This window comes from Euprymna scolopes, chromosome 3, assembly GCF_053919585.1.
Source record: "Euprymna scolopes isolate OS-2025 chromosome 3, ASM5391958v1, whole genome shotgun sequence".
In the NCBI taxonomy this organism is placed as follows: Eukaryota; Metazoa; Mollusca; class Cephalopoda; order Sepiida; family Sepiolidae; genus Euprymna; species Euprymna scolopes.
In genome coordinates, this window is record NC_136484.1 from 109,118,544 (window position 1) to 109,135,854 (window position 17,311).

At 34.7% G+C, this 17,311-nt stretch overlaps 1 protein-coding gene and 1 pseudogene across 1 annotated transcript in view; one reads left to right on the forward strand and one right to left on the reverse strand.

Annotated features, from left to right (window-relative positions):
* Positions 1-17,311, reverse strand: part of LOC145262124 (atrial natriuretic peptide receptor 1-like) — a 65,815-nt gene that overhangs the window by 18,732 nt on the left and 29,772 nt on the right. The window contains exons 10-14 of the mRNA XM_080119804.1: positions 15,002-15,055; positions 13,783-13,966; positions 10,803-10,943; positions 3,611-3,803; positions 1,521-1,710 (exon numbers count right to left, since the gene is read on the reverse strand). Of these exons, the coding sequence (XP_079975930.1) occupies positions 1,521-1,710; positions 3,611-3,803; positions 10,803-10,943; positions 13,783-13,966; positions 15,002-15,055 (762 nt within the window). The remainder of the gene's footprint in view (positions 1-1,520; positions 1,711-3,610; positions 3,804-10,802; positions 10,944-13,782; positions 13,967-15,001; positions 15,056-17,311) is intronic.
* Positions 2,959-3,075, forward strand: LOC145263614 (5S ribosomal RNA; annotated as a pseudogene).

A 17,311-nucleotide genomic window follows, 5' to 3' on the forward strand; every position in this document is an offset into this window, starting at 1 on the left:
AGTTTCCGGTGTTCAACCACGTGGCCATAAAAAAATATTTTTCGTTGCTTTATATTTGTGGCTGTTGTAATTATGTTTTTTATTCTCCTAAAGAGAAAAAACAATTCTACATTTAGATTATTAATATAATTATCATAATTGCACATTGGGATGAATTTAATCTGACAAAATATAAAGGTAAGTTAAATTGTTTTATTTCTATCGAAGGAACTTTTATTTCTATTGAAGGAGGTCGAATATTTCATTTAATTTATTTTTGTAAACTGCTAAACAAACAATGAGAATATTTTTTAGTCTGTATTTTTAATAATAAATAAAACTTTTCATTGAGTATTTCCAATTAGAAAAGAAACTAAGAGAAAAAGAATAAAAAGAAAGTTGATTCGTCACTTAATTGTTAAAACAAACGTTAAACATACATGGAAATTTACAAGACTAAATGAACTTCATTTAGTCCTGTAAAGGCTACCGTAGTTTCTTCCAAACTATCATTAAATTTTAGATATTTTAATTTTGCTGTGCGAAATCTATAGAGTCAGATAAAAGATGGAATTATTTGAAATTCAGGCACAGTAGAATCCCGGGATACGGTGGTTATAGGATACAGTTTTCATTAGGTTATGATGTGAAATACGACGTTTTCCGGCCCCTGGTTACAGTATTTGCTCCGCCTTACGGTGTTATTTATAATGTTATTTGATTATATACATGCATACAATATACATGTATATAATATACTGTACTATATTTTTGGTCCCCCGACAAAAGGAGGGTGGACCTGTAAATTCACCCTTGTCCGTTTGTCCGTTCGTCTGTCCGCACTTTTCTCAATGACTACAATTAGAATTTTTTGAAATTTTGCACAAACATTAAACATGATATGAGTAAAAATGTAACAGAACAGATTTTCCGCGGTGACACTCCGGTTGCCCCCACCCCCTAGGAGCGCCTTTCAGGTTTAATGGCTAAAATTTATACTTTTGTGCTTATTAAAAAAAATTGATGGCTTGGATTTTTATAAAACTTTTGGAAAAGTTGTAACTAACTGATTTCTATAAAATTTTGTTTGTCTATACTTCGCGATAACTCTTCAGGGACTCTTTTAGAGCTAATAAAAACACTCCATTTTTGGGACTATTTTACCATATTTATCTAAAATTTTCTGTGTATGTGTATTTATTTTATTTCTGTTCAAACCGATCATCATGGATATGAGTGGAATGATAGGCCCCGCCAAGCAGGACTTCTTCAACATCCTTTGTCTGCTAGGAAGGCGTTATATTTTTAATTTTTTTTTACTCTCCACAGACCCTATTCGAGGAAACGCCTTCCGCCTGTACTGTTTGCCAAGCTAGCAGGGCATTCGATGAAACTTTCTGGTATTTGCATATATGTTTTGAAGATTGATATTTTATCTTTAATTACTATTTTTTTTTTGTTTTTGAATAATTTTTATTTCAAAACGCACAAAAATGACAAATGAAGAGAAAGAGAGAGTAAGCTGAACCACGAGTATTTACCTGCACAGCAAGGTCCTGTATGCAAACCAATTCGCACCTGCAGCTGCTGGTTCGGCATGTGTGCAACCTTGAATACCAACATTGAACTGATCACAAACAAAGACATGTCCGCAATTTCGCAGGAATGCCGATTTTCATTTCGATGCGGCAAACCACTGACGACCATATAAGCATCCCCAATTATTTCAACCTGGTTATAAATATAAACAATAACCGGCATTCAGCTAGTTTAGTTAACAGTCGAGAAATAAAAAAATAAGTAATATTTATCAAACAAAAGAAAAACTAATTTTCTACCGATGCGCATCGTTTATTATATGAACATTCGTTGAAATAAGGCAAAATTAAGTGACATCAAATGAAGGGAAATAAAGAGAAGAAAAACAAACAAGAAAAACAAAGAAAACATAAGAAAACAACAAAAAAAGAAAAACAAGAATAATAAAAAAGAAATTCATTTATTTATTGCGAACTATTATCTTAAATGTTTCTTTTTCAAGATTTTCAAGTAGTCTTAAATTTTGGATCGGGAGTGTATAGTTATATTGCAGTGACGATTGTAATTTCTATTGACTATTCTATGGGATGTTTGTTGGGGTTTCAACCTGTATAATTTAATATAAGTATATAGATTGACTCTTATGGCTTTCATAAGTTACATAGCGAGTCAGTATTGGAAGGGGAAAATTTGAGTAACACCTTAAAGGTAAGAGTTGACTAAAAACGCAAGTCGATGATACCATATCATTTCTGGCTATATTTTTTTTATCTCCTCTTGGTTGACAATTTTCGCAAGCGGAGGTGAAACGTGCCCATTCTATGAAAACCTCCAGTGATAATAGGGGGCGATCGCGTACAATGTAACTGGGTGTAATGAGATCAGCGATCTCTATCTATCTATTATCTATTTATCTATTTTTCTATCTATCTATCTATCTATCTATCTATTTGTCTGTCTGTTTGTCTGTCTCTTACTCAGTCTGATGCGGCAGTACGCATGTAAAAGTCTTACCTCAACGTTGGGTATATGAATGGCCAATGTTATCTACATTAATAAATCAACTTATAAACTAGCATCAGCGTCCGAGTATTTTACCGAGAGAAAATCAAGGACTTGGGCTGACAACAACGACACAAGTATAGAATAATTTATACACTCATCTGCAAGTGAAAATATAACTCACGCAGAATTAACAATGATTTTTTATCAATTCTTTAAATAATATTGATTCATTCAGCGGTTCCCGAAGGTCATACACATTCAACTGTCACAGTTTTTTTTAATAAGCAATACATATTAATAGGTAATAATTCTTAATAAAGCATATAGATTAATGAGTAATACATTCTAATAAGAAATACACTTTACTTATAGATTTTAATGCATAATATATTTTAATAAAAATACCTATTTAATAAGTAATATAATTACATAACTATATACGGTATAATCGCGTTGACACACCGGTTCTCGTCAGATCACCGAAGTTAAGCAACATTGAGCCTGGTTAGTACCAGATGGGTGACCATTTGGGAATTCTAGGTGCTGTATGTGCTTTTCGCTTATCTCGTCATTTGTTTTCAGTCGTCCTGTACATACACTTCACTTGACTCTGGTATTTAACAATCTTGTCAGGAGATGTGTGGTTGAAAACTGCGACCCACCTGCCACAAAAATTTCACGCGCATGCACCCCTACGTGGGTATCTGTAGTCTGTCAAAGATTGAAGGGGCCTTCAAAATTTTTCATAAGTAGCGCATGTTAAATAAGTCACACATTTAATACGCAAGACACGTCAATAAATCGTACATTTGTATAATACATTTTGATAATACACTTTTATAAGTAATATATTTGAATAAAAAAAACCTTGTTTTATAAGTAATACATTTTAACAAGTTATACATCTTAATAAAAGCTACCTTTGTAATAAGTATGTCAATGTTAACAAGTAATATCTAAATATGCAATACATAGCTAATATATAACAAATTTTCAATAAATAAGGCATTATAATAAAGAATACATTTTTATAGGTGATAAATTAATAAGTAATACATAAGAATAAATAATAGATTTAGCAACGTACCTTATAGACATCATGTTTACTTATGATGTCGTCAAACACTGTATAGAGATCATTTAGCAAAGTAACAACTTCTTTGGGTGTGCTTTGAGCTGAGAGTTGCGTGAAACCAACAATATCAGAAAAGAAAATGGTAACTGATTCATATTCTTCTGGAATTATCTTTTCTTTAGCTTTTAACTTCTCTGCTATCGAACTGAAATGAGATTCATAAACGCCAAAGATAAAATTAATATTTCTGAATTTGTTTGGATCAGTCTTGATGTTGTTAAAATAACACCCAAAATGAGAACAGTAGTCCAAACAAGACAGATAATCCTCATCTATAGAAATTCTGGAATATTATATCAAATCCGTACAGACCCGAATTATTACGAAAATGGAAACAACCCGGCAATCTTTCCGTTTCATAAAACACATCGCATATTTTGAATGTTAACGATTGTGGTTCGTCGGAAAAATAGAACAAAAGCATTTTTTCCAGCACTCACCAATACGAATCATCATCGACATACACCTGATTAAGGTCGGAATTCCATCGTCCGAAACTTTTCAGGGCCTAAGATGAGTTACTATTACCACATCTGGGGTGGAACCCCCAAAAAGCCCTCTTTTTTTGTCTTGACAGAGTATTAATCTATCTTCGAAATCTAGTGGGCAATGACCTTTTCGCATCCTTACTTCTTCTTTCTCACAGAAGAGACGTTACGAGTCTGTCTGCTCGATTAATGCTTTTATAGTAAGTGTTCGACTGAGCTCCAATCTATGGTCCCTCCTCGTAAAACAGGGCACAATCACGTTGACACACACTGGTTCTCTCCAAATCAGCGAAGTTAAGCAACGTTGAGCCTGGCTAGTACCAGATGGGTGATCATTGGGAAGGCGAGGTGCTGTATATATCGCGAGGTTAAATACCAGGTTGGGAAACTGGCGCGGTCTATCCTTCTCTCGAGAGTAGATGGGCCTCTCTTAAGCCATGGTAGGCAACCCATTCAGTGATGGCGTTACGATAAAAAAAATACCCTTGATAGCCCTGGCAAAGCATGAACTATTCAGCTACGGACAAGATTTGAATTACACTATAAACTCGTGTAGTGAATTCAATCTCAGCTGCTGCCGCGTAAAACATTCACAGCAAATACTTGCTTTGCTAAAACAATCGCCAACAACTTTCCCCACTCGCTATCTGTTCTCTAAACAAAACTAAAATTCCAGTATCATAGTTTCTATCCTATATCTGCCCGTCTGTGAAACCCAATACCGTTTTTCTGCTTCCCGACTGACTATAACATTGTCCTATTCAAATCTAATGTGAATAAATTGTTATTGAGTCGTCCATTTAGATAATCTAGCCTTACCCAAGCTCCAACTTGTCTTATCTTGTTTCACCATCTACCTAATACTTAACGTTTTTCCTTGAGTGGCCTCCGAGCCTTAATAAGTGGTGACCGAGTAAAAAAAGAAAAAGACCGAAGATGGGAACACTAGTCTGAACAATCTAAATTATACAAAGAAGAGGAATGCTATTAGTGAAATTTTCCATGGTCAAATTCATCCCGAAACACAAATTTTATCCAAAAGTTAGATGCGTTTTCTATATTACTAGCATGGATGCCCGGCGTTGCCCGGGTTTTTCGAGGTGTGTGTTGAGCCCCCCCCCCCAAAGAAATATGGTAGTAGGAAGGCAGACTCGAACCCGTACCGCAAAGGAGGAAAAGAACGGGAAAAACATGACATCTTTGCAGTTACGACCACCGCCAAACCGGAAGTAACGTAGGTTCAAATTAAGGCTAGACAATCGAAAAGAGGGATGACTTTCGAAAATATAGGCGAAAAAAGCAACCCCTCACTGTAGAAAAGTGCCCAGTTGAGGGTGAAGAAATTAATGTTTTTAGCCAATTTTTCGGCATTTGTCGTTTGAAAGGTCGAGCTTCAAAACGATATTGATCTTGTGAAAATCCGTCGTCTCAGACGAAAGTTTTAGGCAGACATGCAAACACACATACATACATAAATTTATATATTGGTAGCTCAAATATTCGACCCAAGCCGATTAAAAAAAGCTTGCCCTATCTCTGAATACCCTTTAAGTATAATTTCAAATGTTTAGACCAGAAATTGTCTGAGTAATTTGGTAGCGACCGAAGAGGTCAAAATGTTTTTAACTTTGATCCCTATTATGACCCCTTAACATTTATTGTTTTGAGTTTAAATCAAGTTATTAAGTTAGATCCATGTCCAAGGAACCTATATCCAAAATTTCAAGAGTTTAGACCCAAAATTGTCGGAGGAGTTTGGTAGAGTTCTCAAAGGTCAAATCGTTGAACTTTGACCCCTTAAAAGCCAAATTTCTGGCCGAAAACCGATCACGTTGATTTTCCCAAATCTCAGTACCCTGTATATCAAATTTCGAGTCTATAAACTTAAAATTGACGAAGTTATTTCGTAGGGAAATGTACACACAAAGGCAGACACATACAGACACACACACACACACACAGACACGTTCACTTTTATAGATAGATAGATAGATAAGGTTAAATCGCAAAAGGAGGTAAAAATATATCATAATAACTTTTATCAAGTGCAAGAAAATGTTATGTTCTATTGATCTTAAAATATTTTCAGTCTTTAAACTTTTTGTAAATGTCGTTTCGGCAGAATTTGTATCGTAGCTGATAAATATTCAAGATATGATATATGATGCAATTTACTTCAGTTGTAGATTCGATGTCTCATGTTTTATAAGGCAAAAAAAAATTTACTAATAACTGTTACCAAACTGAATAAAATTTAATTTCCGACCGATCTATATATTTGAAAATTTTGAAACCGTTTAATTTTTGTTGTTGTTTTAAATTAAAAAAAAATAATAATAATTTGCACAATATCGAACATTTTTGGATCTGAGGTAGTGATCCAGGTTGTTTGTAAATGCCAGCGCCTTTACGATACTAATCTGAAAACAAAAGTTTACAACCTGATTAAATATGCAGGTCAATAGAAAAGTAAGTTTTATCACGTTTAGTAAAAAATATTTTTGTAAATATGATTTTTCTATTTTCACCCGTTCTTTTTTTATTGTTTGCTATATGACACTTTTGCCAAAAGATGAATTCTATTTTAGCTTAAAAAAAACCTAACAAGCCAAGAACTTGGCTCAAACACGCTTAAAACAACATTTCATACGTAAGCAAACCATTGTTCAAATACTGAGAAAGAAATCACTAAAAGATTTTTTAAATATTTAAAAGTGTAGTGTAGGCACAGACTGCCACCACATCAAAATAATCGTGAAGGGTCAAGAAGAATGGAAAGATCAAATAGATAAAGCACTAATGGAGAACGATAAAGACTAGAGCCTCGGGGAGGGTTATTTTCACACAAATTCCAGTAAAGACCAATGGCCATTGCCAGCAAGAAATCAATGACAGACAGCTGTTGTAAGGATGCCAATTCATTTGCAAGGATTATCAAAAGTTGTGGAAAGTACTGGTAACATCGGGAAACTTGTCACCTAAACTTCAAGAAATCATCGGTTATTATCAATTAGTAAGCACTGATGATTACCCGTGTGAGAATTCTTATTGAGTAAAATAAACAAATTAATAAATAAATAAATAAATAATAATAATAATAATAATAATAATAATAATAATACAGAGGCTGTTTCGATAACGCAAACTTATTTTAGTTTTTTACTGTCTAAAGATCAACGGTCTGTCCATGCCAGAAATCAATGGTAAGCGACGGTTGCAATAACGCAATATGATTTGAAACGGCTCCAGCAGACATCTCACTGCTGATACAATTCTCTATCTATATAAAAGTCAAGTACGTCCAAGGATGGAGTACTGTTGCGACATCTGGGCAGGAGCTGTTAAAAATAGCTTATCCTACCTTAACAGAGTACAAAATAGACTTCGTTGCTCAGTGGCGGATGCTTTTTCTCTTCCTTGCAACCTCTCTCCCACAGAAGAGACGTTGCGAGCCTGTCTTTGTTTTATCGTTATTTCCATGGCAAGTGCTCATCTGAGCTCCAATCTTTGGTTCCCACCCCCTCGCCAATCTTTCACGATAAACACCCGTCTAGCTGAAACCACTGTCAATAATTTCCTCCACTTTTTATCTGTGCCTAAATCAAAACGTAGATTCCATGAACAAAGCTTCTTTCTTAGAACTGCACGCCTATGGAACTCTCTTCCGGTTGACCGTTTCCCACCTGACTACAATTTGCATGTCTTCAAGTCCAACATAAACAAATTCCTGATAAACCGCCCCCTTAAGTAAGACACTATCAAAACCCCCAATACTAACGATTACTACAATACTATCTCATTGATTACTGTACACGCAGTAACCCTTACCCTCGAGTGGCCTCCGAGCCTTGATGAGTGGTGACTCTCATGTAAAAAAAAGTGCTGGAAATCTGGAGAAACTTATTGTCACTCGGACTCTAAGGGATCGCCATTTGTTATTGCCAATTAAACTTGTTTGAAAACTACTACTACTACTACTACCAATACTACTAATAATAATAACAACAGATAAATCACAAAACCCTCTGGGACGAACATTTAAACTTATTCAAGCAAGAAAGCCGGATATAATAATAGTTAACAAAAAGGAAACAATTCCATCAAATTGCTGATTCAGCCGTCCTGCCGTTTTACAAGGTGAAGATCACGAAGGTCAAAAAACGAAACAACTTCTGGGAACTGACTAGCGAACTGAAAAAGATAGTGAACATGGGAAAAGTCAATATAATACCAATAATCATCAGAACACTGGGCACATTCGCGAAAAACTGGAAAAATACTGGGAGATATTGGAATAAGAGTTAGGACAATCGGTGCAATGATGAAAATGCCTGAAATCTCAAAGAAAATCCTCGGATATGGAAACCAACGTATATAAACTATGAAATTTAACCAATCAAAAGAAGAGTTGTATTAGAAATAAAATATAAAAAGGGCTAAAAAAAACATGAAAGTGCATAAACGTTCGTATTAATTTGATTCATTGGACTACTCTTCTCATCTTGAGTGTCATTTTTACAATGTTTCGGTTGATATAACCTCCGACCTTCTTCAGGTGTATATTGTCGAACACAGAAATGTTTCTGCATTCCCGAGTTCGATAAGATACACCTAAAGAAGGTCGGAGGTTATATCAACGGACACGTTGTGAAAATGACACTCAAGATAAGAACAGAAGTTCGATGAATCCAAATAATACGAATAACCAATCCTCATCTCAAAAATTCATAAAGGTGCATAAATTTTATCCGCTCCCAATATGATGGCACCAACCTCGTTTAATACAACACAAAATAGTCGTGAAAGGAGTATGGAAAAACTGCAGGGGGAAACGCCATAGTCAGACATGCAGTGCAGACATTACTGTAACCCAAGGAGGTTTGCTGTGACTAAATTTCTAAAGAAGATCGATGGTTGTTTTTACCGAGAAATAAAAGGTAAGCGGCTATTGCGATTATTTGCAGAAGTTACCGCAAAAGGAGGATAATATTGGAAATCTGGGGATACTTTTGTCACTCAAATTCTATTAAACACCACCAATATGGTCAGTGAGCAATCACTGATTATGACTAGGTTAATAACTCCTAGTAAGTAAATAATACTAAAAGCTGATTAGAGAGAAATCACCACCTAGACCTCCACATAAAGGATGCGGGAAGTACTGTAATTGTGGGGAGAAAAATAAACATGTAAAATAACATTAAAAGGCCAGAATAAAATTACAAAACGTCTATAAGTTAACAAAAAACTGATGACAGTGAAATAAAAACGGCTCTTAATAATTAAAAAAAGCAAAATGAACAATAAAAATATAAAGTTAAAACAAAAAATAAATGACAGAAAATACAATAAAATCAATAACTCAATAAAGGTAAAATGTTTACTAACAGATCTAAAAGAAAAGTTCAGAAAAAAGACGTAATAAAAAATATAGTCAGTAATTATTTTTAAAAAAATAGCACAATAAAATTATATAAATGACAAGACGACATTAAAAATATTTTTAAAATTATCAAAAATATAAAAGTCGAAAAAGAGTATAAAATCATGGTAATTTTCTAAAAAAAAAAAACTCCCCCACAAAAAAAAAAAGAATCAGTCACATGACATTCAAAATTAAAACCAGAAAATAAATGAAAAATATGAAAACCAATATTATACTATATCCTGCCAGGACCAGAGAAAATGGTTAACTATTAAATTGAACGACAATAAAAATACATTTTTTTATTGAACGCCACAAACCAATGATGCTTTGACAGTCATTTGTTAAACCTCTGGGTAGCCGTATGGTCATGATATCAAATTCGGAATACCATAATACCGCAAGCACACTGGGGAGGGGGGGTAATTCTACTTAACATTCACTGAATGACATCGATTTTTTTTTAAATAACTAATAAAATGTACTTATACATAAGTAAAAATAAAATTGTCTACAAAGTCGTTTGTTTATTTATTTCATTGACATAAAGTAGAGGAAAAAAATCCCAAAATAAACAAAAAGTTTTAACAAGACCATCCCAACCTTCTCTAGATGGTAGACCGGCAATTTTTTTTTTTTTTGCTGCCCCGAAAACAATCTTCCAGTAGTAATAGTAAATAAATAGAAGACATCTCCGATTGAAATAAGCTGAGAATAACTGAGAAATAACCTGCTATCCATGATTTCTAGTCACGATTAAATATTATTATGAGGTGGGTCTGGCTGATCAAGCATTACCATGGGAGATGGAGTTTGAATCAAGAGATTTAAAGAGGAGCACCAGGAGTTTATGTGGCTAACACTGAATGATAACGACGGACAAATCAATGAGTTCTCAGAATCAGTCTTAACTGATACTCTGAACTCGAGAGACTGGAGGCTTAGCTAAGAATTAGACGGTAACGACGGAACCCCAACGATATACACACGCAGTCGTGTCTAACAGTCACTTCTAAAAATATTTGGGTCCGTTGATTTTTTTTTTAATATCTGCAAATAGGCGACTGATGAAACTAGAATTAACACGGTCAGAATAAGACGGAAATAAACAAAAAATAAAAAACAAAACGTTTAAGATAAAGTCATCAAAAATATAACAAAAAGTCAAAATGTCATAACAAATGTAAAAAAAATCCCTCTATACCATTGCTCAAATGATTTGACTCTTTACCTTGGAAGTAATTGATAGAGCAAATTTTCCGTTTTCTTTTTCTCTTCTTCAAGTGCCTCGGTCCTTTGTTTAACCATTGTTTCCAGATTGGCCGTGTAACAATCCATCTTCTTAAGAACTGTATCCATGAGATTTCCAGAGCTGGAAAATGATACAATTATAAATTCATCCAAAATAAGTATTTAACTTAAGTTATAACAATAAAATTACATTTCACAAATATAAACAACCAAATGAGACAGAACCAAATGTAAATAAATAACTCTAAACGTCAAACCCATTTCCCGTATTTACTGTCAATCAAACCCCGAGTTATAAATAAGATATCTCCCACAGATCTTTAAATTTTACTTCTATAATCAACATAGATTTATAAAATAGATAATTAATCTGTAATCAAGAACAGATAACTCTAATTACACTGCGTGCCGGGAGTGATTAACGTTTCTTGGAAGGATACATATTATAAGATATCCGTTGCCGCTGATAGCATCAGCAGCAGCCGCAATAAGATATACAAATAACCGAGCCAGAGTGCGATGTGACGTCATAGCGAAGGGAAAATTAACAGCAAAGATAAAAGGGCACACGGAAAAGCACGTTTTGGAAACACGAGGGTGATATCACAGCAAACACGACGAGTCACAACCGGTCGAATAAGGAGAAATGAACTGCTTAAAAGGTTTAGAAAAAAATCGGTGTTGAAAATAACAGATAAAAAGATTTTTGTTATGAAAAGACAGTGAGCAGAGTCTTTTTTCTTTCTTCTCTTTCCTTGCGACGGGGTCTACAAGGTTTTGAGTCTGTTAAAATGTAACGGCATCGTTAAAAATAAAGGTATACAACGTTACAATACAAGGTTGTTCCAAAAGTAAATCCTCTCATTTTTTTACTCCAAAACTTGAAAAGTTACGAAGTGTTACCATCAAAACGAGCGACTTTTTTTGTGGTCACAAGAAATTTTTTTTTAAATTACAACACGTAGTCGAAAAAGAGAAAAATGTGCGTCGGTCGAGATGAAAACGTAGCCCTGTGATGGCGGCGAGATACTTTAAGCTGGTGTCGAGGTGGCGGGGTTTTGTTAATCTCATGGCAGACGAAATGTACAGTAAAAAAAAAAAAAAAAAAAAAAAAAAAAAAAACGGGCATTTTTTTGCAAAAGTAACGGTAATAAATGCCTTTTGCTATAAAAAAAAAAACAAAGTCGGGTTTGTTTATTTTTGGTTGTTTGCTTCTTTGCAACGGTACCTGGCGGCGTGGGGGTCCGAGAGAGGTTTGAAGTGTAAATAACATGGTTCGAGCGTAACGGCTGTTATATATTTCGTATTATTTGGATTCATCAGACTACTGCTCTCATCTTGACTGTGATTTTCACAACGTTTTCGTCGATGTAACCTCTGACCTTCTTTGAGTCCAAATAATATGAATACCAATTCTCATCTCCAAAATTCAGAAACGCACTGGTTAGAGTATTTTGAAAAGTCAATTGTAAAAAAGTGATATTCCCCTGAAGGTTGAAGGTTCAATTCTCAGTGTGGAGGACCGAAAAATACAATTGCAAATTACTTAGGACCTCTATCCAATCATAGCTGATGGAAAAAGAGCATGCTACCCGTGAAGTAAATAAAGGGTTCCACTCGAAATTCCGTCCAAATTCCTGAGTTTGACAGAAACATTCCCGAGTTCGACAAGATACAGAAACATCCCCGAGTTCGACAAGGCAAGATGAAGAAGGTCAGAGGTTACATCGACTGAAACCTTATGAAAATCACACTCAAGATGAGAAGGGTAGTCCGATGAATCCAAATAATATGAATAACCAATCCTCATCTCAAAACTTCAGAAACGTCATGTATATATTTTATTTTATTTTTTTGTGGCTCAAGCCCGCGCACCTTTGCTAATTTGCATAGTGCTTAAACAGCCGCCGCTGCTGCTGTTGTATTGCGGGATGTGAACAGAGACGTTATATAACGGAGTACACAGTGACGATGATGAGACAATTACTGGAGGAGTTCACATTTATAATAGAGGAGCTATAGATGTGAAGAGAGATGTGTTAATGAACAGTTCTTTAAACACGGAAGGGAGATACATTATTGATGAAGGGGATACAGTCAACACTTACGAAGGGGCTTCATATAACGCCCATTATACGAGACGATGAAGACAAAAACACATTACCTTGTGGTTGATGACAAACGTGGACAAACGCTTACATAAGAATATGAAGACATTTATTTTCCAGTTGGTGATGAGAATGATAAGCATCCGATGTCTGGCTAAATTGCTACGTTGTCTCGTCTTCCTCCCCTTCGCTTCCTAAAGGAGTTTAGGCTAAATCTCTCTCCAACTAAACTCGAACTGAATTCTGACTCTCTCCTGTCTGCGCCTGACTTCAGTCTAACTGAACTGTATATATTGATTCTATATTTCTTGTGTGACGTCAGAACGTGGCCAAACATGTGTATGTTTTGCACGTGGACATTGCACATGCTTTCAACACGTGTCCTGGAGACACAAGGAACATTTCTTAATTTCCTTGTCCATTATTCCTCTGACCTAACTTTCGTCGTATAGTTATGTTTAACTACAATGGATAATTCCACTGCATTCCTGGAATCGTACCTAAATGACAATATGTATTCATTTTAACTTTTAATAACTGAGTTCGATTCCAGCATTCTCATTTAATAATAATCATATTCAACCTTAATTCGTTTCTAACTAAAAACCGGGAGCTGTCCCTTCAATATACAACACTGCTAATACCTTTGCTAGTCATCTATACTCCGTTTGCTATTGATATTTTCTGCACGCGCTCATACGTGCTCCGTTGCGAGTAGAAAAAAAAGACTTGCAAAAGATAAAAGGCTCAAGAGGTTGTTTTGGAAGATTTTAATACAAAACAAAAAAACAAAAAACACAAACAAAAAAAGCAAAAAAAACAAAAAAAACAAAAAAAAAACACGGTACTTACATATCCTTATTGTGAGTCTTCAGGTAAGATTTGATTGTCGGAAAATCAGGTCTTTGATTTGGATCTTCCGCCCAGCAAATTTCCATTAGATTCTTTAGAACATGATCGGGATCCAAATCTGTTTGTTCATTCATTTGCGGCCGGAATGGAATAGATTCACCATTTCTTACGCGCCCTATAATATCTGAAAATATATATAAAAAAAGAGTAAATAAATTGACTTACTGCTGCATATTATTTCTTTCCAGTTTAAATAGCATGCCCTGGAACAAACACGATAATATATTACAAAGAGAAATACCCAAAGAAAATACTTCTCCAGACAAACCAAGCAAAATGCACATGTCAAAGCAAGGAGTTTAAATGATTGACTCTCATATTGGTTGCTTAAGTATGGTAATTGGTCGTTGAAAATGCTTCTTATAATTGTTAAAGGAAAGGCGTTTCGTCTTAGTAGCATTAAATGCGTTCCATCCATTTCTGCCCCCCCCCCTTTTACATACTGGATGCTATTTTCTAAGGATTCAGCTATTGCCTTGGATGTGCGTGTTCGTTTTTCGCACATGTTGAGAATAGAGCATAGGTCGTAAAGAAATATACCCATCTCGTATACAATTGCGTCAGGGAGATCGTTTATAAAAATCAGGAATAACAACGGCATAAAGATTGACCCCTGTGTAACAATCGATTTACTATAATGTTGTTTCGATATACGGTCATCGCGAACAGCCTGGATTTTGGTGGGGCTAGCAATCATCTTATTGCATTACATATTGGTCCCGTCTGCCGTATGAATTAACTTTCATTAGAAAACATTCAGACCAGCCCGTGTCAGCAGCTTTGGATATATTAAACGCTATCTCCTAAATTCATCAGCTTTATCCATGGTATGGTAAATTCGTACTCAGATAAACGTTAGGATATCAACAGTAGAACGAGGGTTCCTTAATCCATAATTTGGTCAGAAGAAGTTTATAATGAAAGAGGAGGAAGATTATCGCTAGATCGATTCAAATTATCTGAACGCTGTCATTTTTGTTGATACACTTGTCAGTGATTAAGTAGTTTTTAATGAGAGTTGCTGACTTGAACGTTAGAATTATGACGTGTTGATTTTTATTACCTCTATTATTCATAGTTCGGATGGGGAATGTTCCCTGTCTGTAGCATATTTCATGCAGTATTATAGCGAAACTGTATACATCGCCTTGTTGTGTACCACGAATGGGAGGAGTCAGATGTCGTAGTATTTCTGGCGCTGTCCATAGCAATGCTGAAAAAGAAAATGAAACAAAATACAGAATTAGATGCGATCTCAAGACAAGAATATTTAATGGAAACAGGGGAGATATGCATATAATTTAAACATCATTTGGAAAAGGGTTTCTTAAATAATTATAAAGGCGTAATTTTAATAGTAACACTATTGGCTGTAAATCAATGCATTTCAGGCGAAAACATTATTACGTACTTACATGCTATATTGAACTTAGTATGAATTCCAAAAAATTACGAAAAATTGTCCAGTAGAAAAATAATTACAAGTAAAAATAAAAATTATCGAATTTAGAGATTTCTAGAGTTTTATCGCCTATTTTAATGTTGAAGAGTTCGTATAATCCGGGGGGGGGGGTGATAACTGTAATCGATAATTTTGACTAATAAAATATGTACAGCTATATTAAAATACAAGGTCTTGATACGTAAATGAATCTGATATTTTATTTAAAATACTTCTAGCAAATTATCTACTGGATGATTTTTCGTTATTGTTGAAATTTATAAAAATTTCGACATGACACGTAAGTACATCATAATGTTTTCTTCCTGAAATCCATTGGTTTAAAATATCCATAATCTACACAAGCACTAACTTTCTTTTTTAAATCTATGTATTAATACGATAGTGTGTGTGTTATTTTGTGTGTCACGCTTATATCTTATTTCTCCCAACTGACTGTCATTTAATTATGACCTCTCATTTCTTGTAATAATAATTTTAGCAAGAATTCTTTATAAGTTTCGGTTTCGGTTTCGATTTTGGTTGATGGCACTGAAGTCATCTATTTGTTTTATAAATAATATAGTCATCCACATACAGTACTGTTTCGCTGTATCACAGTTCATCAGTGCGCTTCATAAGTTTTGGTTTCGGTTTCGATCTAAACTGGTGCACCCAAGTCATATGGATATATTTTTTTATTTTTGAAACCGCAGCTTTATAATATATAAGAATCGATAGAAAATTTACTCCATAATAATATATACGAAATCTTCATAAATTAAATTATCTTATGTAACCGTATTTTATGGCCGGACTACGTCGGACGTCCCTGCTAACTTAGATAAATACTTTTGCAGTTTTAACAAAAGAGATACAATAATAATATCAGGGCGTCTCCATTTACGCTGAACATCCATAAAATGTCAACATCAATATATTACATTTGAAAGAGTTCGCCGTGGAATTTCCACAGGTCTACTAGTTGTCATTAATATTGAATACAGCATTATCGTTTAAAATTAAGGAAAATTTCTTTGCGATCAAAATGAGTTTTCTGATCTTTGGTAAGACATCTTCTATAATATAAATCACACCTATCTGTTTAAGTGTATGTGGGTATGTATGTATGTATGTATGTATGTATGTATGTATGTCTGCCTAAAACTTTCGACAGCGGCAATGAATTTTCACGAAATCTGTATCGTTTTGAAACCGACCCTTCGGAAGACAAATATAAAAAAATTGGCTAAAAACATTAATTCCTTCACACTCAACTAGGAACTTTTCTACAGGGAGGGGTCGTGTAATATTTTCGAAAGACATCTCTTTTCGATTGACTAGCCTTAATTAAAACCTTCGCTACCTCCGGTTTGCTGATGGACGCAACGGCAAAGACGTCACTTTTTTGTTTTTGCGTTCTTCTCATCATTCGCGGTACGGGTCCGAGCCTGCCTGCCTACAAGGGCCCGACAATATTTTTCAGACACGTGGAAAAAAGTACTTCAATGTGGTTACTAGTGCCAAAACTTTTTGAGATTATAAGTACGTAGTTGAGGAATCCACTACTAGTATAATATTTTTTTTTAGTTTGGCTTTGATAATTTTAGTTTTCTGTGATTTTTTTTTTCGAAAACTTGCGTGACACTATTTTTCGGAACATGACAAAAATCCTATTTTATTATGAGCTATGTTCATGTATATGTTGCTGTATGCAAGTTTTCTGCTTGTACATTTAGTTGTCATCATTAGAATCAATTATCTGTTCTATTCTACTGGCAAAACAATTAAGTTTAATGAGGTAAAATACATTCAAAAGAAGTCGTTTGTTTGGCACGGAAGAAGCGGGAAGATGGTCTCAGCATCAGAAGGATCGTCATGGATTTGAAGCTGTCGAAATCAACGGTCGAATACGTGCTTAAGACAAACTCCGAGCGGAAAAAGAAGAGAGGAAGGGAAAGATCAGTTGGCAAGAGGACTGAAAGGAGAATGAAGAGGACTGTGACACGGCTTTTAACATCTGGAGAA